This window comes from Cryptomeria japonica, chromosome 2 (genome assembly GCF_030272615.1).
Source record: "Cryptomeria japonica chromosome 2, Sugi_1.0, whole genome shotgun sequence".
NCBI lineage: Eukaryota > Viridiplantae > Streptophyta > Pinopsida > Cupressales > Cupressaceae > Cryptomeria > Cryptomeria japonica.
The window spans coordinates 375868146-375893307 of record NC_081406.1 but is presented as its reverse complement, the minus strand read 5'-3'; the positions used below and the strand labels follow the sequence as shown (position 1 = coordinate 375893307).

The window sequence follows — 25162 nt, the reverse complement described above, 5'->3', positions numbered from 1 at the left end:
TAGTATTCACATACTCAAAACACTTCATGATCAGCAACCCGTTCCTTCAAAATATGATATTTGATAAAAATATGCTTAGTGCGAGAATGAAGAATAAGATTTTTGGAAATGTCGATAACACGAGTTATCACAAAATATTGAAACAGAACAATCAAATATGACCTTCAAATCTGTGAGAGTTTGTTTCATCCACAAGACTTGCGTACAACAAGAGGTAACAGCAACATATTCAACCTCTGCTATAGACAAAGTGATAGAGTCCTCCTTCTTGCTCAACCATGCAACCAGCCTGTTTCCCAAGAGAAATGCACCACCACTAGTGCTTCTTCTATCATCAGCACAACCTACCCAGTCGACATCTGTATATGATGTCAAGGTAAAATCATCAATTCTAGGATACCACAAAACACAATCAATAGTACCTTTGAGATCCCCGTATATCCTTTTAACTGTATTAAGATGTGAAACCTTAGGAGCATCTTGAAAACAAGCAACCATACAAACAAATTGCATAATATCAGGTCTTGATGATGTTAGATATAACAAACTGCCTATCATTGACCTATATTCTATTTGATCCGTGACCGGTGAATCATCATTCTTACTCAGTTTGCAACCTGTAATCATAGGTGTATTGACTGATTTACAGTCCTCCATCTGAAACTTGCTAAGCATTTCCTTGGTATATTTGGTCTAGGACAAAAATATGCCTTTATCCGACTGTGAGACTTGCAATCCAAGAAAATATGATAATTCTCCTATCATAGACATTTCAAATGTTGTTTGAATTTGATTTGCAAAATCCTTACAAACTTCATCATTCCCACCAAAATATAATATCATCAATGTATATTACCCCAACAAACACCAGATCTTCAATGGATTTCAAATACAAATTACTTCCAACATTACCTTTGTGAAAACCCTGTTGTAAAAGATGTTGATCAAGCTTGGAATACCAAGCCCTAGGGGCCTGTTTAAGACCATACAAAGCCTTTTTAAGTCTGCACACATAATCTTCTTTACCTACACACACAAAACCTTCTAGTTGTTCCATATAAACCTCTTCTTCCAAAAATCCTTTTAAGAAAAATTGATTTTACATCCATCTGCCAAACTCTAAAGTTTTTATAAACTGAAAGTGCCAAAAACATGCGGATAGCCTCTAATCTAGCAACAGGAGCGAATGTTCAATCAAAATCAACCCCTTCTATTTGTGCATAACCCTTACAAACCAATCTGGCTTTATTTCTAACAATTTTTCCATGTTCATTCAATTTATTTCTAGAAACCCATTTTGCACCAATGACATTTTTGTTAGAAGGTCTAGGAACCAACTCCCAGGTGTTATTTTTCTCAATTTGAGCTAATTCTTCTTTCATTGCATCAATCCAACTACTATCTAAACTAGCTTCCTTGTAAGATTTAGTTTCCATTTCAGACAATAAATAAAGATATGCTTCTTCATTATAATTAACAACCTTTTTCCTTGTTTGTATTCCATCATTTTTATGCCCTATTATGTGTTGTTTAAGATGATTTCTTCTAACAAACTTAGAAGGTTTCTTTTCACAAACATTTTTAAAAGAAATATCATTGGCAGTCTCTGAAATAGATTCATCATTGTCATTAGAAGTATTTGTTGTGTTGACGTTATAGCTAGGTCGGATCCCTTCTAGGGCCGACCTAGCATGTTTAGGTGACTAAATGGCGCTTGGCCTTAGTCACGTCTTATATGCAATAATCATAATGTAACGTGTTGGGTGCTAAACACAAAGTATTTTATTGTAATTAAATTCCTCTCCTTGATAGCCAACCTAGGTAATTTGGGAGGCTATGTCTCATTATATTCAAAGCATCATTCATGCTTAACATACAACATTCAGCAAATACATTCTTCAGTCAGTGAATTACATTCCAAGATCAGCGAATTACCTTCTAAGGACAGCGAAGTCGTCCCTAAAGTCAGCGACTTCACCCTAAGGTCAGCGAACCTTGCTCAAAGTATAGCGAACTATATATGAAAGACAGCGAACTACATACAAAGGGCAGTGCATCTTCTTGAAACAGCGAATTGATCTGCAATTGGTATTTTGAATCCGCATTCCAGTGTATTGCAGATAAGTCATTCCATTGTTGTATATGCCCTAGCTTGAATACTCCATACTACTTCTGTTCTGATTGCTTCAAATGTTGAAACAGATTGTAAAGATACTTACTAATTATTGCATAATAAAAATCTGAGATTAGTTGTTGGGTTTTTCACCTCCAAGAGGGAGGTTTTCCCAAGGTATTTTGGTGTTCTTTGTGTGCATTGTCTTAGTTCTTTGTTATTGCTATCTATATTGCTACAGTCTGATCTAAAATTAACATGGTATCAAAGCTAAGGTTGACTCAGTTGTGATCAAACTTTGTGATAGCAGCGCTCCTTCCTCATCCTCTTCACGCCATTTTCAGCATTCAAGATGGTGTACGGTCTGAAAGTTGAGGACAAACTTGAAGGAGCCTCAAATTTCACTTCTTGGAAATTCAGAATCCTTGTCACCCTCGAAGAAAATGATCTTTTGGAGTTTGTGCAAGGAGAGGATCAGCCTGTGCCTGAAGACAAAGATGAATTACTTCAGTTCAAGAAGAATGTTCTCAAAGCCAAGAAGATTTTGATTGACTCCGTGAAAGATCATCTTGTTCCTATCATCTCCAAGATGTCTTCAACCAAGGATATGTTCAAGGCTTTGGAAGGCATGTATGAGATCAACAACACAAGTAGAGCACTTGCATTGAGGCAGCAACTTCATCAAATCAAGATGGCAAAGGGAGAATCAATCATCACCTACTTCATGAAGATTTTAGAATTAAGAGATCAGCTCAACGCCATTGGAGATAAAGTTGTGGACAAAGATCTTGTAATACTTGCATTGAATGGTCTTCCTCACTCTTGGGAGTCATTTATTCAAGGCATAAGTGGGAGATCCAAATTTCCCAAGTTTGACCGCCTCCGTGCTCATTGCATTCAAGAGGAATCAAGACTGGCTGCAAGAGGAATTATCAAAAGCTCTCATGGTGAAGACAATCATGTTCTTGCTGCCCAATGTATCAAGAAGAAAGGAGGCTATTGGAAGAAGAACAATTTCAAGAGAAATAGAGACCAAAGGTCTGGTCTATCCCCCGATTCAAAGAAGAAGAAGAAGGATCTTTCACACATCAAGTATTTCAGGTGTGACAAGTTTGGTCACTATGCTAGGGTGCTTATCCCAGCCAAAGCAACAAGGAGCAAACATTAATGAAGTTTCAAATCAGAATGATGTTGAAGACTTCCTCTTCATCTCTGCCTTGTTAAGCAATGTTCCTACAAATAGTCATACATGGTTGATTGATAGTGGAGCATCTAGACGCATCACCGGCTACCGGGAGCATCTTTCAAACTTGGTGGAGAAGGAGTCCAACCTACACGTGATCATTGGAGATGATGCACACTACTCTGTAAGAGGTTTTGGTACTACTTCCCCTAACTTAGATTCTGGAATTTCTCTTCACCTCAATGATATATTGTTTGTGTCGGGAATCAAGAGGAACCTTATCTCCATATCAGCATTGGAAGATAAAGGTTATCAGATTGCATTTTCTGAGGGAAGAATTCTTGCATGGCCTAACAAGTCCAATATCAAATCAGCTCGTGTCATTGGGAATCGATATGAGAGCCTATATAAGCTTTCAGCTCGTCCAGTTCAAGCTCTCATTCATGAAGCACCTGAGTCAAGCGAGCTATGGCATAAAAGACTTGGACATCTTCATTTTCGAGCCCTTCCTACCCTAGAGAAGATGGTTAAAGGTATGCCTAAACTTAGTCATATTCACGACGATACATGTAAAGGTTGTGCTATGGGTAAAAACACTAAGAGTCCATTTCGTCAAAGTGAAAGGAGGTCTAAAGAGAAATTAGCTCTTGTGCATTCTGATTTATGTAGACCTATGTTTGTTGCTTCTCCAAGTGAATTCTTGTATTATGTAATCTTCATAGATGACTACTCTAGGAAAACGTGGATTTACTTTCTAAAGTCAAAAGAATCTGATGAAGTCCTAGGTAGATTCAAAGAATTTAAGGCCTTAGCTGAAAATCTATCTGGGAAAATAATTAAAGTTTTAAGGTCTGACAATGGAGGTGAATACACCTCGAGTAGTTTTCATGATTTTTGTATTGAGGCAAGAATCAAGAGGGAGTTTTCTATTCCCTACAAACCTCAACAAAATGGGGTTGCAGAAAGAAAGAACAGATCTATAGTTGAGGCTGTGAAAGCTATGATTCATGATCAGGACCTGCAGACTTTTCTTTGGGCCGAAGCATCTAGAGCAACAGTATACATTCAAAATAGATGCCCTCACCGTGTATTGAAGGATATGACTTCAGAAGAAGCATTTTCAGGGATCAAACCTGACATCAGCCACTTGAGGATCTTTAGGAGTCTAGTATATACTCATGTACCCAAAGAGAAGAGAACCAAGTTGGGACCTTCGGAAAAGAGAGGAATTCTTGTGGGTTACAGTGAAACCTCCAAAGCATTCAGAATCTACATTCCAGGTTAGAAGTATATTGAGGTTAGTAGAGATGTTACCTTTGAAGAAGATATTGCATTCAAAAAGTCCAAAAGTTCAAGTATGGAGATTGACTATGAAGCTCATGATAACCCTCAAAACTTGGATATTGATCATGATACTGAGATTCAGAGGGAGTCTACAAAACCTGAAGAGCATGATGATCCAGTTGAGCCTATGGATCCTACTGATGGGCCTAGAGATATTACCATGCGCAAGAAGAGACCCCTTTGAGCAAGAAACAGTGTACAGGAGGCAAAACAGTTTGCAACTCCAAGTGGCACATTCAGAGAAAGTAGGAGACCTCTGACGTTCTCCAACTATGTTGCATTGATGTGCAACATCATTGGGTCTGAACCTTCTAGCGTTGAAGCGGCCATGAACCAACAAGCATGGAAGAATGCTATGGATGAAGAATATCAGTCTATCATCAAAAATGATGTTTGGGATATTGTGCCTAGACCCAAAGGTAAGTCAGTTGTATCTTCCAAATGGTTGTTTAAAATTAAACATGTTGCTAATGGAAGTATTGAAAAATACGAAGCTAGATTTGTGGCTCGTGGCTTCTCTCAAAAGGAAGGCATAGATTATGAGGAAACCTTTGCCCCTATGGCTCGATATACTTCTATCAGGACTATCATTGCTATTGCCGCAGCTAAGGGATGGAAGTTACATCAGATGGATGTAAAGACGGTTTTTCTCAATGGAGTTATTTAAGAAGAGGTTTACATAGACCAACCTGAAGGCTTCGTGATCCATGAGAGAGAGTCTCATGTATGCAGATTGAAGAAAGCATTATATGGCCTCAAGCAGGCTCCCCGTGCTTGGTATGAAAGAATTGACAAATACTTGGTAAGCTTAGGTTTCTGTAAGAATGATGCTGATCCAAATCTTTACTTCAAGGTATTCAATGGTGAAATGTTAATTCTGGTTTTATATGTTGATGATTTATTTATGATTGGAGAAGATCACCTCATTCTTAGATGTAAGAAAGAACTAACTTCAGAATTTGAAATGAAAGATCTAGGTCTCATGCATTTCTTTCTAGGGTTAAAAGTATGGCAAAGACCCTAATGAGATTATTCTAAGTCAAGGAAAATATGCCATTAATATTTTGAAGAGGTTTGGAATGTTAGATTGTAAATCTATGTCTAGTCCTATGGAATCTAACTTGAAGAAGTTGAGTGAATCTGCAGCTAGTTCAGATCTTGTGGATCTTACTGAGTATTGGCAATTGATTGGATCCTTGATGTATCTAGTTAACACTAGACCTGATATTTGCTATGCAGTGAGTGCTCTCAGTCAGTTTATGTGTGAACCTAGACAAATTCATCTAGTTGCAGCCAAGCATATCTTGAGATACTTGCATGGCATAGTTGGATATGGGTTGAAGTACTCTTCCAACACAGTACTGAACTTGGATAGTTATTCTAATTCTGATTGGAAAGGAAGTGTTACTGATCGTAAGAGCACTTCGGGAGTTTGCTTCAGCTTGGAATCCGCTATGATTTCCTGGTGTAGTAGGAAACAGTCTTCAATGGCATTGAGTACTGCAGAAGCATAATACATTGCAGCATGTGTGGCAGCTAGAGAAGCAGTATGGCTTCGAAAAATTCTTGTAGGATTGTTTGGACAACCTTGGGAGCCTACAGTTATCCATAGTGATAACCAAAGCTGTGTGAAGCTTTCTGCTAGTCCAATGTTTCATGACAAAACAAAGCATGTGGAAATCCAATATCACTATATCAAGGATATGGTGCAAAGGAATGTTGTTCAGCTAAAGTACTCAGCACTGATGAGCAAACAACAGATGTTCTCACCAAGCCTCTTGCTCGAGTAAAGTTTGCATACTTTCGAGATAAGCTTGGAGTTGTGGAAAATGAAGCTCTAGCTGAGAGGGAGACTCAGCATCAGTGATACATTGAGATGTATCTTCCACCCTCTGCGAGTAGGCATGGTGGAACCACCCTCTGCGAGTAGGCATGGTGGTAATGCACTCAGCTGAAGTACATCAGCACTGATGAGCAAACAACAGATGTTCTCACCAAGTCTCTTGCTCGAGTAAAGTTTGCATACTTTCGAGATAAGCTTGGAGTTGTGGAAAATGAAGCTCTAGCTGAGAGGGAGACTCACCATCAGTGATACATTGAGATGTATCTTCCACCCCCTGCGAGTAGGCATGGTGGTAATGCACTCCTCTGGGAGAAGCTTGAGGTGAAAGCCCTCTTCCACCCTCTGCGATTAGGCATGGTGGATCCATCGTCTGTGAGTAGGTATGGTGGATGTCATGGAAGAAATTCCATGATCTAGCACTTGTGTTTATTCACCCTCTGGGAGTAGCTATGGTGAACGTCATGTTGAGATGATGACATCACGATTGCATGATGGGCACTTGTGTTCATTTGTTTTCAATCCATGGGAGTAGCCATGGTGGTTGTCACTATGTGAATCAGATCTTGAGAAGGTCTCCTCCCTAGCTAAGAGGGAGTGTTGATGTTATAGCTAGGTCGGATCCCTTCTAGGGCCGACCTAGCACGTTTAGGTGACTAATTGGCCCTTGGCCTTAGTCACGTCTTATATGCAATAATCATAATGTAAAGTGTTGAACGCCAAACACAAAGTGTTTTATTGTAATTAAATTCCTTTCCTTGGAAGTCGACCTAGGTAATTTGGGAGGCTATGTCTCATTTATATTCAAAGCATCGTTCATGCTTAATATACAAGATTCAGCAAATACATTCTTCAGTCAGTGAATTACATTCCAAGATCAGCGAATTACCTTCTAAGGACAGCGAAGGTACTCTTAAGGACAGTGAAGTCATCCCTAAAGTCAACGACTTCATCCTAAGGTCAACAAACCTTGTTCAAAGTACAGCGAACTATATATGAAGGACAGTGAACTACATACAAAGGGCAGTGAATCTTCTGGAAACAACGAATTGATCTGCAAATGGTATTCTGAATCCGCATTCCAGTGTATTGCAGATAAGTCATTCCATTGTTGTATATCCCCTAGCTTGAATACTCCATACTACTACTATTCTAATTGCTTCAAGTGTTGAAGCAGATTGTAAAGATACTTACTGGTTATTGCATAATAAAGATCTGAGATTAGTTATTGGGTTTTTCACCTCCAAGAGGGAGGTTTTCCCAAGGTATTTTGGTGTTCTTTGTATGCATTGTCTTAATTCTCTGCTATTGCTATCTTATTGCTACAGTTTGATCTAAAATTAACATGTTGTAGGATTAGTTGCACTAGAATTATTTGAAGAAATATTAGAATTAACTTCTACAACAGTGTCAGATTCAACGATAGATTCTTCATAGTTATCATTTTGAATGTCTTCATCAATTTTTACATTAACACTTTCAATTACTCTTTTCAATCTATTGTTATAGCATTTATAGGCTTTATTGTGAGTAGAATATCCCAAAAACAATCCTTCATCACATCGAGAATCAAAGCTACCTAATCCATCATCTTCTCTTTTAATAAAGCATTTACTGTCAAAGACTTAAAATACTTTACTGAAGCAAACTTACAATACCACAGTTCTGTTGTGACCTTTTCACACATCGCCCCATTGCTAACGGGGACCCCCTCTCTTCCTACTTTCTGTGTTGTTAGGTTAGGGTTTTGGCTGCTTAGTGGGCAATTTTGTGGTTCTTGTGCCCGAGTCTCGGAATTTTGGTCATGCCTAGTGTCGTTTAGGGTTTTTGAGGTTATAGGATCAAGCGCGTGAAAATTGACATTTCTAAGTGATCCTAGTTTGTCTAAATGTTGACCCTTTTGGAGCGTTAACGTGTTTTTAAATGTCTTCATCGGTGATTTTAAGTGCTAAGGTGTTTCAGACCTTTTGAAGTTGTTTTCTCGCTCCTAGAGAATTATTCAAGTTGATTTCACACTTTGTTCCAATGGATTTTCTTGTGTTACACTCCAATTTTGATGAATTTGCCCAAGTCCAATTGAGTTTTATTAAGTTTTGGATTTTCTAAGTGATTTTCTGAGTGGAAAAATCGTCATTTTCCGGAGTAAAATCCATATTATAAGGGTTAAAAGGTCAAAATTCCATACTAGAGGTTCTTTTCCCCTCATATTCCTGACTACCCATGGTTTTCCCCTCTCAGAATCCAGACTGGTCATGGATTTCCCCTGAAATCCATACTTGCTCCATTTTTCCACCACTGTGAATCCATACTAGGGTTGTTTTTCCCCTGGAAGCATTAAAATTTGACTAAGTGTCAGGATTTATCCTGACTACCACATTTTTCTACTAGGGAGGTATGGACAAGGTTGCAGATGACGTTTGCATTCATTCCACACCTGGGTCGATTTTCCACCAGGTCTTTGTGACAAGTTTTTGAGGATTTTTATTCGGATTTTCATCCAGACTCATATCGATTTTCCACTAAGAATGAATTTTCATGATTTTGAGTCTAGATTTTCATCCAGACTGAGGGCGTTTCTCCACCAGAGGGGTATTTTTGGGTGATGACTTAATTTTAGAGGGAATTTTTCATTCCAAACATATCGATTTTCCCCCAGCCCCATTTTGTGCACATTTGATGATTTTTTTAGTCCGGATTTTCATCCAGACTGGGATCGGTTTTCCCCTAAGGGGATATTTGACGTTTTTTAAAGTGATTTTGTGAGGATTTTTTAATCCTTACTCGGATCGATTTTCCCCAATTGGCCCATTTAGGATTTAAATTGAAATATTTTAAAAATGAGCCTCATTTTAATTGGTTTTAATAAAAAGAAATGAGTATTTAAAATATGAAAGCAATTAATAAATGATTTGCAATGAGCATTTAATGTTTTCAACCTTCTAGAAGCAAATTAGTTTCACCCAAGCAAGTATAAGAACAAGTGTTTTATCCCACATTGCTTGTGTGGTGAAAATTGGTGATGAAAGTAAGTTTAAAGGGAGGAGTCCAACATTATTTTATTATTAAGTTTGCCAGGTGGATTCCATGCAAGGGCGATTTTCTCCATAGTTGGCGATTTTGGAGCAAGTGTTGAAGTGAAGTGTTAGATTGAAGACTTATTCCTTCCTCCATTGCAGCCAGCTGGATAATCCACTCCATTACTGCCATTGAAGCTTATTGACTCCATTGTTTCAGATTTTTTGAATTTTTGGGGAGTTAGCGATTTTTCTATTTTGGCAATTTTGATCATTTTAGAGGGCTTCTACCTCTAAGTTGGCGATTTTTCTTGGGGCTGCCATTTTTACTGCTGTTATCAGACTGGTTTGCTGCCATTGAGGACCCCCCCCCATGCCACGATTTTGGTGAAGTTCGCCATTTTTGGTGAAAATCGCGATTTTGGTGTAGGGCGATTTTTTGTGTTTGGGGTTTCATCCCCAAACAAAGGTGATTTCCCTTGATATTGCCTGGTTGGTTGCTGTTCTCAAACCATTTTCAGACCATTGTTGGCAGATTGGTGTACATTGAAGATCATTTTCAGATTTGTGGAGAATGGCGCCATAGCTGGAAAGTTCGATTTTTATTTGGCAAGTGTTTGGAGCATATTTTGGTGGATTCCATGCATGTTTGATGCCATCATTGTTCCCTACTTGTTGTCATTTGCCTCAGATCTGAGTTTTAACTCCATTGCTTCAGGTTTTGACCCCATTGTTGGCTGTACATTCATTTTTCAGACTTAACTTTTATTGCCCAGCCAGCTGCAACTTTAGCGATTTGTATTTGGAGACATTTTGGAGGCATTTTGGGATCATTTTCAGACCATTGGAGGTCTGTCTCAAATCTGCAACTGTGTTATTGGCTGCTTGTCCTCAGAAATCTATCTTTTACCAGCCATACCTATGTTGCCAAGATTGATTATTTTTCATCATCAAGACTGATTTTTATCAAGTTTGTGCATATTTTTTAAAGATTGCAACATGTTTTGAGAGGTTAATTTATTAGTTGCAGGTTGTCTTCAAATTTGTGACCTCCATTGTTGACTGCGGAAGGTGTCATCAAACATAAATTTTCTGAAAACACAACCTTTCACACCTTTCCCTAGTCACTCTTAATCCGGTATAGTTCTTGCACTATGATTTACTCGAAATTTCTAAGTATAAGGAGGTGTTGATTTCATGAGGGTTTCATATCCTAGTCTTGTCACATTTTGTATTAAATTGTTAAGATCTACCTAGAGTGTGGAATATTTTCCTGACTTCATGCTCTAATTAGCCTAAATCATTAGGAAGTCAAGAATCCTATTAAGAATATTGTATTTTTCCAAAGTTCTAACTTCAAGCTTTGTACAGGTGCGATGTCGAAGTCCCGATTTAAGGAAAGAAGAGAACATCAGAAGATATTGGAGACTGGATTTTATCCAGAGTCTAAGATGTCATCCAGATGGAAAGAGATTACAGATACAAACATGCATTTCCTGAGCCTGAACCTGATGCGACAGCGGATGTTCAGAGTCGGAAATCAGATTTCTTCCCCAACGTATGTAAACATTATAAAGAGTGGTATTTTTCAAGCCGCTAGATTTCCACAATCCATACAATGCAGTGAGCTTATCCTGGAGTTTGCACGATGTTATGATCCTCGCTCACAAATGATCAAAACTCCTAAGGGCATTGGCATTGCCTACCTTGCTGAGGATGTGATTGCTGAGGTGTTTGGAATTCCACGCGGAGCGGATATGAAGGATACAACTAAGGATGAATATGAAGAGCGGCACACGAAGAAGATGGATGCGTGTAAATAATAAATAAAGAGTGGATGATCGAGCCAAGGCTTCATCATTCCAAGGCTCCCAAGACACTCATGTGCACAGACTTCAAAGAGGAATATAGTGACTTAGTATTCTTGCTTAACAGAGTAATGGGGATGACACAGGGTGCAATATTCGATGGATGGATGTTCTACTTCATCAAGATTGTCTTAGAGGGACATTGATAAATTGGTCTAGAATCATAAGTGACAATCTGGACTTTCAGCTGAGGAATGTAGAGCGGTCCAAGTCATTCGCCATGACTTCCTACTTGGTATACCTGCTTGCACAGTTCGTTTCATACAAAGGATTGATATGCAGAAGTGAAGTCGGGAATGGGCAAGGAAAATTTAGGAGTCATGAGTGTTATCCCCAGCTGAATATGTATAGAATTGAAGACTATAAGAGAGTGAATGACGTATTCACCATGTACATCATGCGGATGCTGCAAGGCGGAATCCACAGAAAATTGTCCAAGGAGGCAACAGAGCTAATAGAGAAATATGGATCGTGGTATATTCAGTTTCCCACTTTCACGTACCTTAGGATTCATGGGTTTCAATCTGAACCCTACAGGCTTCCTAGGTATCCTTCTGATAGAATGATCTTGTTGGAAGTGGTGAGACAGCTTCTAGAAATCGATTCCATTCAGAGAGAGAAGCATAGGACAGGCATGACATTCCCTATTTCAGTTGGGAAGACATTGGAGGTTTGCCAGTTTGCCTTAGCCGCCAGCACTGCAAGTGAAGAGCTTGCATTCTATCGATTTGCAACCTTCGGGAAAAGAGAAAAATTCGATCCCGATAAGAAAGTTGGAAGGATCAGGGGAGAGAAGTTCATCCACAAGGTAGACATAGAAGATTATTGGGCTAACCTGATGGACAAGCAGGCAGTGAAGAGATGAATGTAGTCCAGAATGTCAGTGGATTTCATGAGGAAGTGTGGACTCTTCCTCATTCCTAATCAGGTGTTAGATGACAGGGTTCATACGCATCCACAGTATGAGAATGAAATGAAGAAGGCAATCTTATTGCCTAATTGGTCAGAATCAGAAGAGATTGATCTGAATGTATTGATGAGAGAGTTCTTGAGTTTCTCCCGTACATGGGTAGATATTCAGATGAATAAGTTAGTTGATATGGGTGTTTCCTTCACTTATGAAAAAATGAAGTCGGAAGAGTCTACTTCTGAAGATGATCAGAGGACTATCAGTGATGTCAGGGTTCATGCAGATGAAGAGAGTCAAGCTCCCAAGAGAAGGAAAAACACGCCAGGAGGAGTCAAGGCCAGAGGGAAGAACATTGATGAGGTGAAGAAGAAGAAACAAAAGACTATCATTCCTTCACCTATCATTCCTCCACCACCTCTCAGTGTCTCATCAATTAAGGAAATTGAAATAACAGAACAGAATAAGGAGACCCAGCAATGTTCCAACACAGTGATACTACCAGAGAATATTCAGGAGTTACATGCCACAGCGACATCTGCTCCACCAAATGAGAATGATGATCAGTCAGGATCCCCTATTGTCTTTTTGGAGGTTGGTTTGGGAAATGAGATATACGATTTGACCATGATGATGATGATGATGATGATGATGATATCTCAACATTGAGAGGACTTGATCGAGATATGTGTCTCGATGATGGTATGGAGATGGCCGCTATTCTTGATTAGCTGATGAGAAGTATGGAAAAGAGTAAGAAAATGATAGAGGTACAGCCTATTGATAACATTGATGACTACCTAGCTAGGAGCAATAAGGAGAAAGAACCCAAGAGAGCTGAGATTTTGTCACACATAGCTAGAGATGAGACAGGAATGTGGATTGCGCAGGTGGTTGTTCCTATTGGAGGTGTGACAACGGACATTGCTACTCATATGGATTTCCATATTACTTCAGTTGCCCTTGGTCGTACATCAAGAGAGCAAGAGTTTCAGGAGGTTGGTGATAACCTTAAGGCGATCAGCGCAAGGTTAGATAGAGAAATTGAAGAGAAGGAGAAGTACAGAGAAGAGATATCAGACTTAGAGAGTATATTGCGGGGATAAGGCATGAGAATCCCACCCTTATTTCCCCTATTGTGGTTGATCATGGGCTACATTCACACTATGAGGTAGTGAGAGATACACTCTCAGAGGTGGAAAAGTGGATTGAGAGTGCAAGAAAACAAGCGGATGATTTCCTTACTCAGTTTGTCCAGGCATATGTTAGGACAACAGGGCTCATGTTTAGAATCCAATATTTGGAGGGAGTTTGGGAAGAATTCCGGCCTACTCAAAAGAAGACTATTCCACGCCTCAGAGCTTTGAAGAAGATTCCTAAGTCCACATTGATCAGTGAGAACATTGTGCACAGTGGAGACAGATATGATTTCCATGGCTGGTACTGTTCATTGGCCGTGAAAAATTAACTTATGAGAACGCCCAGTTGAGTTGTATGGAGATGGAAGGATTGATTCAGGACATTCAAATGAAGATCCTTGCCTCAATTGAGGAGTTATTGGGTGTTGATGTTAGTGATGCTAGTGGTTTACACTTAACCGAATTAAGAGACAAGATGAAACTTATGTATTTTTGTCAGTTGGACTCTTTGAAGAAGAGTCAGATAGATGATTTGGTCTCTTTGTTGATTCATGTTCATAGTTCGCAGAAGCTCATGCCAGATTGGGAGAACACTTTGGACGCTTGCTCGGATTCATTGGACGTGATTGATTTGCAACAAGATATCTTGCCTAGCATTTCCATGGAGGAGTTAGATTCTGTATTGGCTAGATTCTTGGAGTATGCTAGGAGAGAGAGAGATGCAGGAAGGAATCTTCTAGAAGATTCCCTATTTGATGACTAGGTATCTTTTTATTGGGCCATATGTTGGTGGCACCATTTTTTATGTAAACCCTCATTAGGGCAATTCTAGGGTTTTGTTTGCATGATCTTGGCCGTTGATCTTGTATCAATCTTGGCCATCCATTTTGTAAGAGACTCTATATATACCTCCTTGTCTCTCATTTGTAAGAGAGATTTTTTGTAGAATTGTTGGTACATGCTGCAGCTATTTGAATCTAAATCATTGTTCAATTGTTGGTGATTTTGCTCTTCAAATGTTGTCTTTGCATTCATGGTTCTCAATTCCTCCAAGTTAGATTAGAATTTTAGATTAGAATTATTTTCATGTTTGTTAGATTGAGTGAAAGATTTGTTGAATATATTTGTGTGGAATCCTTAATCCATACCACTAGCCTCTTGTCGCTGCTAAGTGTGCCTTGTGTGGTCAACTGGAGATTTGAGTAAGCTTAACTTCAACTATTATACATCCCTTGACAAGCATCAACTTGGATGGTGTCAACATTTGATGGTAATAGTTTGAAAATCCTTGAGTATACCTTAGACGATTGCATTAAGTTTGTGTCAATACCTGTTTGTGAGACCTTGCCTAGTTTGATTTCACTAAACTTGTTCATCATTTCCTACATTCCTAGGCCTAGAATAGATTTCTTGAACCCTATTCCTTTTGCCCATTTTTTTAGTAAGAACTAAGTCTGGAACTACATTGCTAAATCCTAAGTTGTCAGCACACCTATTCCGCATATTTCATGATCGAAGAAGATAATCCTAACATTTGCGTAAGTCCCCAAGTGAACACAGCAATTCACATCGACCATTGAGTTACCCACTCGTCAAGATGACATGTAGAAACCTTGGAATCATTTTAGTTGATCTTACCCTTAGCGTCTGAGGTGATTTTGTTCAAGAGAGGGTAAATTACTTTGGTATTTTATTCTGAAATGTTATGTGCATAAAACACACATCAACAAGTTCATATGGAGTTCTCTTGCTATTTGGTCTCAACTGAACTCTGTTGAGAATGTAGACCGCTGTATGAATTGCTTCCACCCAAAACTTGTCATAAATTTTTGCTTCATTAAGCAAAGTTCATGCCATTTCCTTGACTATTTTGTTTCGTCTTTCCACCACACCATTCTGTTGTGGTGTTTTTGTTGTAGAATATTGCCTCTTTATGACATGTTCTTCACAATAAGCCACAAATTCATTAGAAAGGAATTCTCCACCCTTGTCAAATCTAAGACATTTTATTTGAAAATCACTTTCTTTTTCTACCATTCCCCTAAAGATCTTAAATCTATCAAATGCTTATGACTTTTCCTTTAAGAAAGTTACCCATGCCATCATGCAAGAAAAATCATCTACAAACAACATAAAGAACCTTTCATTTTACAAACCTTTTGTTCTTGTTAGACCACAAAGATCAATATGAATTAATTGAAGAGGTTGAAACTTGAATATTCTTTAGGCTTAAAATTGATTCTAGTTTGCTTATCCTATTGACATTCTTTGCAAATAATATTCTTAGGTTTCACAATCTTGGGCATATATCTCACAGAATTCAAAGAACTAATTTTTACAAGATTATCAAAGTTAACATGACCAAGTCTCCTATGCCAAAGCCAGCTTTCATCAATCTGGCTTATCAAACAACTTCTACCTTTTACTTCCCTTAAATCATAAACATTAGTTTCAATTCTTTTACCTTCAACTATTAGTTTTCCATATTTAGAATCTTTTATTTCACAACCTTGAGCATTAAAATTTACAAAATAGGCATTGTCACACATTTGGCTTACACTTAGTAAATTATATTTCAGACCATCAACATACCAAACATTATTTGCATCTGAAACACCATTAATACTCAACGAGCCTTTACCACGAATCTGAACTGAAGATCTGTCTCCAAACTTCACTGCACCACCATTCCATTTTGTAAATGTGGAGAATTTGTTTCTATCACCCATCATATGGTTAGAACAACCACTGTCTACTATCCAAAGATTCTTTCATGTTGCATGTAGGGTTGATTCAACAAGAGATTTGTTCTCCTTCTTTCTCCAAACTTTCACTTCCTTTTTGTTTCCAGCATCTCCAAAACTCATGTGACAATTTGTTGCAATATGTCTAACATTCTAACATTTAAAACAAAGCACATTAAAATTCCTTAGGGGATCAAATGAATTTTGGCTAACAAAATTGATTCTTCTCCTTAGCATGATTCTGCAGTTATTTGCTTTGTGACCAAAATAGTTACAAAAATTACAATAGCCATAGAAAGGATAAAATCTTCTAGGATACCAATTATTCCTTCTTTGTGATTCAAAATTGTTAATTTTTGCACTATTAGAACTTTCACCCTTTTCAAATCCCAAACCTGATTGATTGTTATTCTTTCTCGGTTTTGCCAACATTTCTGAACTTTTTCCAAACTTAGCTTGTTTTTATGAAACCATATTTAACTTCTCAATTTCACTTTTTAAAGAAACTAATTCACTTTCTAGTTTTGAACAATACTCAAATTTAAGAGAAGTTCAAATTTTACCATTTATGCTTGCTTTCTACCTTCTTCAAGTTCGATTGTGATTGTGATAATCTGATTTTTGGCTTCAATGTCTTTCAATTGCCGTGACCTTTCCTTCTTCAACCTACCAATCTCATCTAGAGCACAAATAAGTTTTTCTTCCAAATCCACTTCACCTTCAGTATCATTGTTGGAACCTACATCATTTTGACCTGTAGCACATGGTCCTATTGCCATTAACAAAGTTTCACAAGCATCAAAATCAGAATTACTAGCATCCAAATTAGTACTTTCTCCCTTAATATAAAGATTTTTCTTTTTCTTTTGAAACTTTCTTTGTTTATAAGCAAATTGATCTTTTTGTTTCTTTTTGAACCCATCTTCCTCATCACTGTTAGCAAAAGGACATTTGATAGCAAAATGTCCAATTTTCCCACAATTAAAACATTTAAGAGGAAGCTTTCCTTTGAATTTATCAACTTTCTTAAATTTCTTTACCAAATTAGCAAGTTCTTCCTCAAGATCCTTCTCTGAGTTTGTGCTTCCATCTTTTGCCTTTTTAGTTGCTTTAAAAGAAGCTTCCCTCTTTGACTCATCATCACCTGTCATTCTCATTTCATAGGCCATTAGAATACCATGTAAATCATCTAAAGAAAGTTTGCTAAGATCTCTTGCTTCTTCCAAAGCAAAAAAATTTGCATCATTTTAGAAGGTAGAGACCGTAAAACCTTTTGTACAATAACTAAATCTTTTATTGTTTCACCTAGACCCTTGATAGCATTTACTATCTCATCAACACTGAGAAAATTGTCAGCAATACGTTCCTCTTCCTTCATCTTTAACTCTTCAAACTTGGCCTTGTATGTCTACAACTTTGCCTGTTTCACCTTATCATCTCCTTCAGAGATGCTTTTCAACTTGTTCCATAACTCCTTGGCCGTTTTACAATGCATAACCTTTACAAACTCAGTGTTAGACAACCCACAAAGAATAGCATTCTTTGCCCTAGCATTGTTTTCATAGTCTCTTTTTTCTGCAAGGTCAGTTATAGCATGAGTTGGCATAGCATAACCATCTACTACAGACATCTAGACATCAAATCCTAGAGAAGATAAGTAATGCTCCATTCTTATGCTCCAAAAAGCATAATTGGTGCCATCAAACAATGGTGCTTTACTAGAAGATAAACCTTCCTGACAAGCCATGTATTCTAAAAACCAAAATCTACTTAGACTGACTAAGTCTTTACACAAGCATTGGCTCTGATACCAATTGAAAAACACAGAAGTACTACTGAGAGAGGGGGGTTTAATCAGTAATACAAAAACTTTAATTCTTTTCAGCAACTTAAAACTTTAATCAAACTTTAATCTGAAAATTGAAAGACTTGAAATATGCAACAACTAAAACTGAAAAGGTGCAACAGCAAGAGCACAATGCACAAAATTTTACATGGAAACCTGTTGGTGTCTGTTTTATCATCTACCAAACATTAGGATAGGATACCCAAAGGTATTCTATCCTCCTGAAAAATCACTACTGATTCCAAGGTCTATACGTGCGAACAAGCGACTTTAGTGGAATAGCTTCTTGGGTAGTGTATGCTGAAAATCTCAAGGGGGACTTACGTTAACAAGTATCTTGAACTGCTAGACTTAAATGGATTTAGCAATTTTGGGCTCTTTCTTTTTTTGGGGATTTTCTGGGGATTTAGACTTTCAAAAGAAAGGAGAAAAGGATAGGGTTAAGAAGGCTAATCTAATCCTACGAACTCCAGAGACGGTATCAATTGGGTGCTCTCGAGAAACCAAACTTCGCTTCGCCACATTAGGGACAACTACACAAAGTTGGTGCAATCTTCAGTGGGTTGTGCTTATGATCGAGATATTGGGATGCACATGGGATGAGCTCAAACTAACTTTGCACGGTAAAATGGAAATCATCCATTTACCAAAAGTATGAGCGGAGATACACCATCAATTGACACTTATCAAATCCTTCATTCAAATTAACAACAATGAAAGAAAATCAAGATTAACTCTAACTAAGTGTTGAGGAAATTGAAACCATGCAAATTATTCAAATAATAGAGATTACAAAGCAGCGCACATGCAATATATTATCTGGAAATGACCTTAAGCAACAATACATCAAAAACCTCACACTCTCCAAATGAGAGGAAGTAGCCTTATATAGTTTTTCGAAATAAATGAATAGCCGAGATCAAACAGTGATCAAGGGCCCATATTGAAAGCTACAAACCCTAATTAGGGTTTCCCAAAACTAACTATCCTCGACCAATGAGAAAATTACATTTGGGAAACTTGTCCTTCTTGCTAAATATGAACCATCGATGAAAATAGAAGGTTGTTGCATTGTGAAGTGTGCCCTTCTAGAAGCTTCTGGATAAGCCAAGTCCATTGAACCTGGACATGCTGACTTGGAGCAATCTAATTGGTCGAAAGATGATTAGGTGCCACCTCAACGTGTTGGATGTCTTCCTTGAATTCTCCAATTTGTGTCAAGAAATTGTCTTAAGTATGGAAATTTGATTCCTTCTTGTCGCCATTTGATTTTGCTTGGGAGCTTGTCTTTTTCAATTCCTTCCGGAGATGAAATCCTTCAAGAAGTTGCAAATTTATTTAACTTTTCCATATTTTCACCAAGTCTGAGAACTTTTCTCTCTTGATGCCTTGAGATTCTTTCAAGTGCCTCAAATTTGGAGAAGACATCTCTTCGCGAAGTATTTCTCATACTTAGCCAAATTTTGGCCCTCTCGATGCTCGGACGAACCTTGCTCGTGGTCCCGTCTTCAATTCTGAATTTGGCTTGAAACTCCATTTGTGTTTTGTGTGACGATCCTGCCTTTAGCTGCCAATTTATGTTGCGTGGGAGGAGGGTAAAAGCTCTAGATAACCTCTTGCAAATATGAAATGATGGGATCAAGCTGTGACAATCCCTGTGACAATCTTCACCAACAAGTTTGGGCGGACTTTGGAGAGTCCACAAGACATGGCGGAGTTTTGAAGCCTCTCAAGGCGGACTTTAGGAAGGTCTCCTTGAGGGCGGAGTTTGATGTCTTCACAAGCAAGGCATAGGGCGGAGTTCTATGCTCCCTCTTCATAGCCTCTCCAACATACATGGCAGACTTTAGACACCTCTCAACATGGCGGACTTTTGGTCTACCTCCGAACATGGCGGACTTTTGGATTACCTCCTCAAGCATGGCAAACTTTCATGAGACATCAAGGAGGGCGGAGTTTGGGATGACCTTTCCAAGGCGGACTTTAGGCATCTCTCAACATAGGGCAAAGTTTGGAGAGACCTCAACCAAGGCGGAGTTTAGGAAGGTCATCAAGGAGGGCAAACTATATATGAAATATAACATTTAAGTATAAGTGGTACTTTAAGTTATATTTCATATATATTGTCAGGATGTTTGAGAGTGGTTTCGGATCTCTAGGACTAATAATGCAAAATTTAGTTTTTGGAGGATTCCAATTTTCCAGACTTAGTCAAATTTCAGGATCAGGATGACATTCCAGACTTAGCCAAATTTCTTAGAAAAAATTCAAAATTTCACAGCTTAATCAAATTTAACCGGATTAACTTGAAATTTGAAATCCATGCCTAGGTGGATCATCTGAGGCATCACGCCCCCTAAAATCTAGGGATTTGGCTTTTTAGGTCAAAATTTGGAATTTTTCAGTTCCAGTCGAAGCTGGTCAGTGGTGTAAGTGCAAACCCTAGATTCGCATCCTGAAAAAGCAAAAAGCAGTATGATCCCTAAAATCTAGGGATTTGGCTTTTTAGGTCAAAACTTGGAATTTTCGAGTTCTAGTCGAAGCTGGTCGGTGGTATCAGTGCAAACCCTAGGTTCCCATTCCGAAAAAGCAAAAAGCAGACATCCCTAAAAAATAGGAAAAACTTTCTAAAAATAGCCATACCGGGGATTGGGCTAAAAATGCCAAAAAAGAAACTTCCTAAAAAATAGGAAAAAGCAAAAAAGCAAACTTTCTAAAAATAGAAAGTTGTCCAAATTAGTCCAAATCAATTGCGATCTTCATCCTTCGGCCTTTCTAAGCACTCTAACGGTGTCCTGCTTCTAGAATCACTTGGTTTGCAAAAACTAGCTTTCAATCCTTAGGACTCGAACCATTCAAAACTGAGCAAGGCTAGGCAAAACTGAAGCGGAAGGCCACGGGCGCTAACAAAAACCCTAGAAAGCAGGAAAAAAGGGAGGGTCCCCATTATCAATGGGGCGATGTGTGAAAAAGGTCACAACAAAACCCAATGTGGGAAAACCACCGTGAGAAATGCTGCTAGGATCTACTGTCCTAATCCGGCCTCACAATTGAAATGCTTTACAATTTTTAGGGCACCAACCCAAGGAATCACCAAATCCCTTTTGCTTAAGAGCACCAACTCTACAATTTGAGTATCATCTCAAACATGCTTTCAAGTCAATTACAAACTGAACAACAATCGATGTTCTTATCAAATGTTATAACCTCTCTACATTGCATTACACAGAAAACACATATTAACATTTGAAGATATGTTGATTCTGATTGTATAACCAAAGTGTCTCTGTGTGTTAGAAATAAATCTGCACAAAAAGAATGTACTGAATCTGTATACAACCTGTACTGAGTGATTTTCTCAACACGATCAATTCAAACCATCAAACATCTGAAAACTGTATATGAAAATCTCCAATTCACCAAAACTCTTTTCAAATCAAACAAATATCAAAGTGAATCACAAATTTCAGATATTTTAAAACAAAATTTTGTATACCATTCACTATCAAAATCTTTCTCTGTCTGCAATCAAGTTCTGTTCCTTATTGAATGTATGGTCCCAATATTCTTGCTGTGATCAGAATGACATCTGGAAACTCTGTCCGCTATATGTATCACGCTATACTCGATATATTTTCTGTCTTTTTCATTATTTATTTTTTTCTCTTCACATTGCCCAGAAAGCACACATAAATATAATCAAGCATCGGTTACAAGATGGTTGAACTGTTTGCTTAACCAAACAAAACCGCCTTTCTTGATATGACTATTTTTATTAACAAAAAGCCTCAAGTTTCAAAAGTGAACCATCTTAATGAATGCATTTTTAGTTTCTTCATTAACAGGTTTGAGTTGTACCAAAAACAAAAAGATAGTTAAGTGATTACAACTGCCTTCAGCTTTAGTGCCAATAAAAATGCACAAGTATTTGTATTAAAATAAAGACTTTATTCACAGCGAAATACTGTTTGCTAATGCTTCTTCGAGATCTTCAGAAAAAATAAACCAATCTTGTCTTCGAGTAAGCACCTATCTTCCCAGAGTTATTCTGTCATTAAGTTCATTCGAATTTTGATATGTGTGCACTGTTTGGATACAGATGACAGAGAAGGAGACATGAGGTACAGCAACTACAACATACAAAATGTGTTTAATACTTTTCAATAAGTTTGAATCCAAATCTTAATCGAAACGATATTGTGAATACATTGAAAACATCAAAACATCTATAGAACTTGGAACATTAGACATCAATGGCAACTAGCGACTAACAATTTCCTATATTCTCAGGTAGTTTTGCAATTCGTAGATTTTGGCATGAAATTAATCACATACTTCTGAAAATTTTGCTAGTATAGGCTTAGCAGTGAGAAATCAATGGGTATTGTCATGCCCCCTGCCATGACACTCCTCACAACCAACCTCAAAGAAAAACAAATAAATAATAAGTAAATGACATATATCTACACATTCAGAAAATTGTCTTATTAAATAAAACTTCACAATTTTCTAATGACCAACCTGTAAGTATTCTCTCCCCTAGTCAACAAACCAACAACTAAGACATCTTCCATGAGGGGGATAGGAACAGTTAAAGAACAACAAATCAAATTGAATTCTGATCAGCATTTTGTCTAAGCAAATTCTTTTCATGAAATTAGTAATTTGTCTAAGCAAGTAAAGGAATTGACTTAAGCACATTGACAAAGCCTAAACAAGAGGCACAGGATAGTTGTGAAGAGACGCAGCCTTGGAGAAGGTTGTGTACATGGGGAAAAGACACAAACCTTCATTGAGATAGAAGTGATACATAAGGCAGACCCTCGTTGGCATGAAAGGCATCAAATAGGAGAAAGGAAAAAAGGCAAGGAAAGAGATCGATCAAGCAGCAGCACATACAAGAGCAGATCAACCCCTAACATATATATAAGCAATCAGATCAGTAAATCATTGTTTATTGCAGGCTGTAGCACTACTATTCAATTATGGTATGCATAAAAATGTGTGTGTTATGTATGCTAGATGTATGGGCTATAATATTTGTGTAATGATGTATTTAATGAATAATTCTTAATAAATTGATGTAGGGAGTTATGTGAAATGACTAGATTTGCAATCTATCTGTCAATTTGCTGCAACCAACCATGAGGAGGTTAGGAAAGGCGTACAAGGAGGGAGAAACTGCTATGTGGTCCTCTTCTAGGCACTCCACCTCATGTTGGTGACGGATAGTCCCATGTTGGTGACGGATAGTCCCATGAGGCCAAGGGGGTGCAAGGAGTGCCCCACCCTTGGGCTTAGAAGGTGTTGTGACCTTTTCACACATCGCCCCATTGCAAACGGGGACCCCTTCTTTCTTGCTTTCCGCACTTTGCTAGTTTGGGGTTTTGGCAATCAGGCGGCAATTTTGAGTTCTCAATGCCCGAGTCTTGGTTTTGATGTGATCATGCCCAAAGGTTTTCAATGTGCAAATTAGGGTTTAAATTTTTGGATTTTGAAGTCAATAGGATCAAATGTTTAAAAATTATGGATTGTGAAAATCTAATAGAATTGATGTTTAAAAATGTCGAAATGTTAAGGTGATCTTAAATTTTGTCTAAGTTCTGAGGTTGCAACAAGTTTTAAATTTGAGCATAAAACGAGTTAATATGTTGCAAATTGGTGTGGTTTTTTGTGCTAGAGCGTCAAATGTCCCTATCGGAGTCGTTTTTTCCACTCCTAGGAGGCGAAATCAAGTCAATGTGCACAAAGTCGTGATGGACTCCTGTTTTCCACCCCTCAAATCCAGTTAGAATGTTAAAAATCTCAATGGAAATAGAATTTCCATTGAGTAAAATGATAAAATTTGATAAGTTTGGGCTTTTACAGTGCAAAAAATCATCATAGTCCCAATGGAAAACGTTTTTCCCCATGAAATTAAGGCATAAAAGTGATATATCCCAATGGGAGGCATTTTTCCATTGAGTTTCAAGTATTTTTGGGAAAATCCTGATGCATCTGGATTCTCCACTGTATTTGTCCCAATGGAGGACATTTTTCCACCAAGCCAATATGAGCGAAAGTGTATAAGGAAAGTGTGTCCAAATGGGCCACGTTTTTCCACCAAGGGACAAGTAGCCAAGTTAAGTGCAATGATGTGTCCGAATGAGGTTCAAATCTCCACCAGACTGGAAAATGAGTGTGACGAAGTAAAGTGTGAACAAATTTACATTGTCCCAATGAGGTGCGTTTTTCCACCGGAGGTAAAATGATGATAAAGTGACAAATTTATTTGTCCAGATGGAGTTCGAATTTTCCCTGGAGACTGTGTTGATGAAGTTGACAAGTTTTAATGAGATTTTTGGTGTCCAGATGGCCATTGATTTTCCCCCAGAGTCAATTTGGGGATGCAAAGTGAGTGAAATGATGAGAACTGTTTGTCCAAATGAGGGTCGATTTGCCCCTCAAGGTTTTAAATGACCAATGGTGATGAATTTTAATGAACTAATGTGTCCAGATAGGATTCGATTTTCCCCCAAGTGGCTAGAATTGAATTTAAATGAAGTTTTAAATGACAAGTGTGCTCGAATGATATTAATTTTGCCTTGCCACGAACATTTAACGATCATGTGAAATGCATTAAATGCTAAATGTAGAATCCCTATGCAAGTCGATTTTCCACCAAGCTGATTGAGGAGAAGTTTTTATCCCACAATGCTTGTGTGGTGATCTTGCAAGGTAAAAACAAGAATAAAAGGACCCAGCCAGCACCTAAATATTATTATAATGCCACTGATGTGACAGTTTGAAGGCTGATTGGAGGCATGCCATTACTGGTTGAAGGTTCGATTTGCCCAAGTGTGGAGTTGCGCCATTGTTGAGGGGATTTCCAAGCATTTTGTGTGGCGCCATTGTTGAGGGGATTTCCAAGTATTTTGTGTGGCACCATTGTTGATTAAGGCGACTTTGTTTGTGTGGCGCCATCATTGTGGGGGCTGCGATTTTGATGTGTGGCTGATCACTCCACCTTTTGGGGCAAATTTGTGACATTCTGATGTGGCGTCGTTGCTGGTCAAGGGGCGATTTTGTTAAATCTGTGTTTGGCGCCATAGTTGGATGTGTTTGTGACACCATAAAGGGGGCGATATTGCTGGTTCAAATCTGAAGCAACATTCCCAGCGCCAT

At 38.1% G+C, this 25162-nt stretch overlaps 1 protein-coding gene across 3 annotated transcripts in view; it reads right to left on the bottom strand.

The window, feature by feature from the left end:
- Positions 1 to 25162, bottom strand: part of LOC131027024 (squamosa promoter-binding-like protein 3) — a 115999-nt gene that overhangs the window by 77331 nt on the left and 13506 nt on the right. The window contains exon 2 of one of the 3 annotated variants that reach the window (XM_057957035.2): positions 22044 to 22083. The exons of the other annotated variants lie outside the window; for them this stretch is intronic. Coding sequence (XP_057813018.1) covers positions 22059 to 22083 — 25 coding nt within the window. The 3' untranslated portion in view covers positions 22044 to 22058. Of the gene's footprint in view, positions 1 to 22043; positions 22084 to 25162 lie in introns of those variants that run through there. 3 annotated transcript variants of the gene reach the window in all.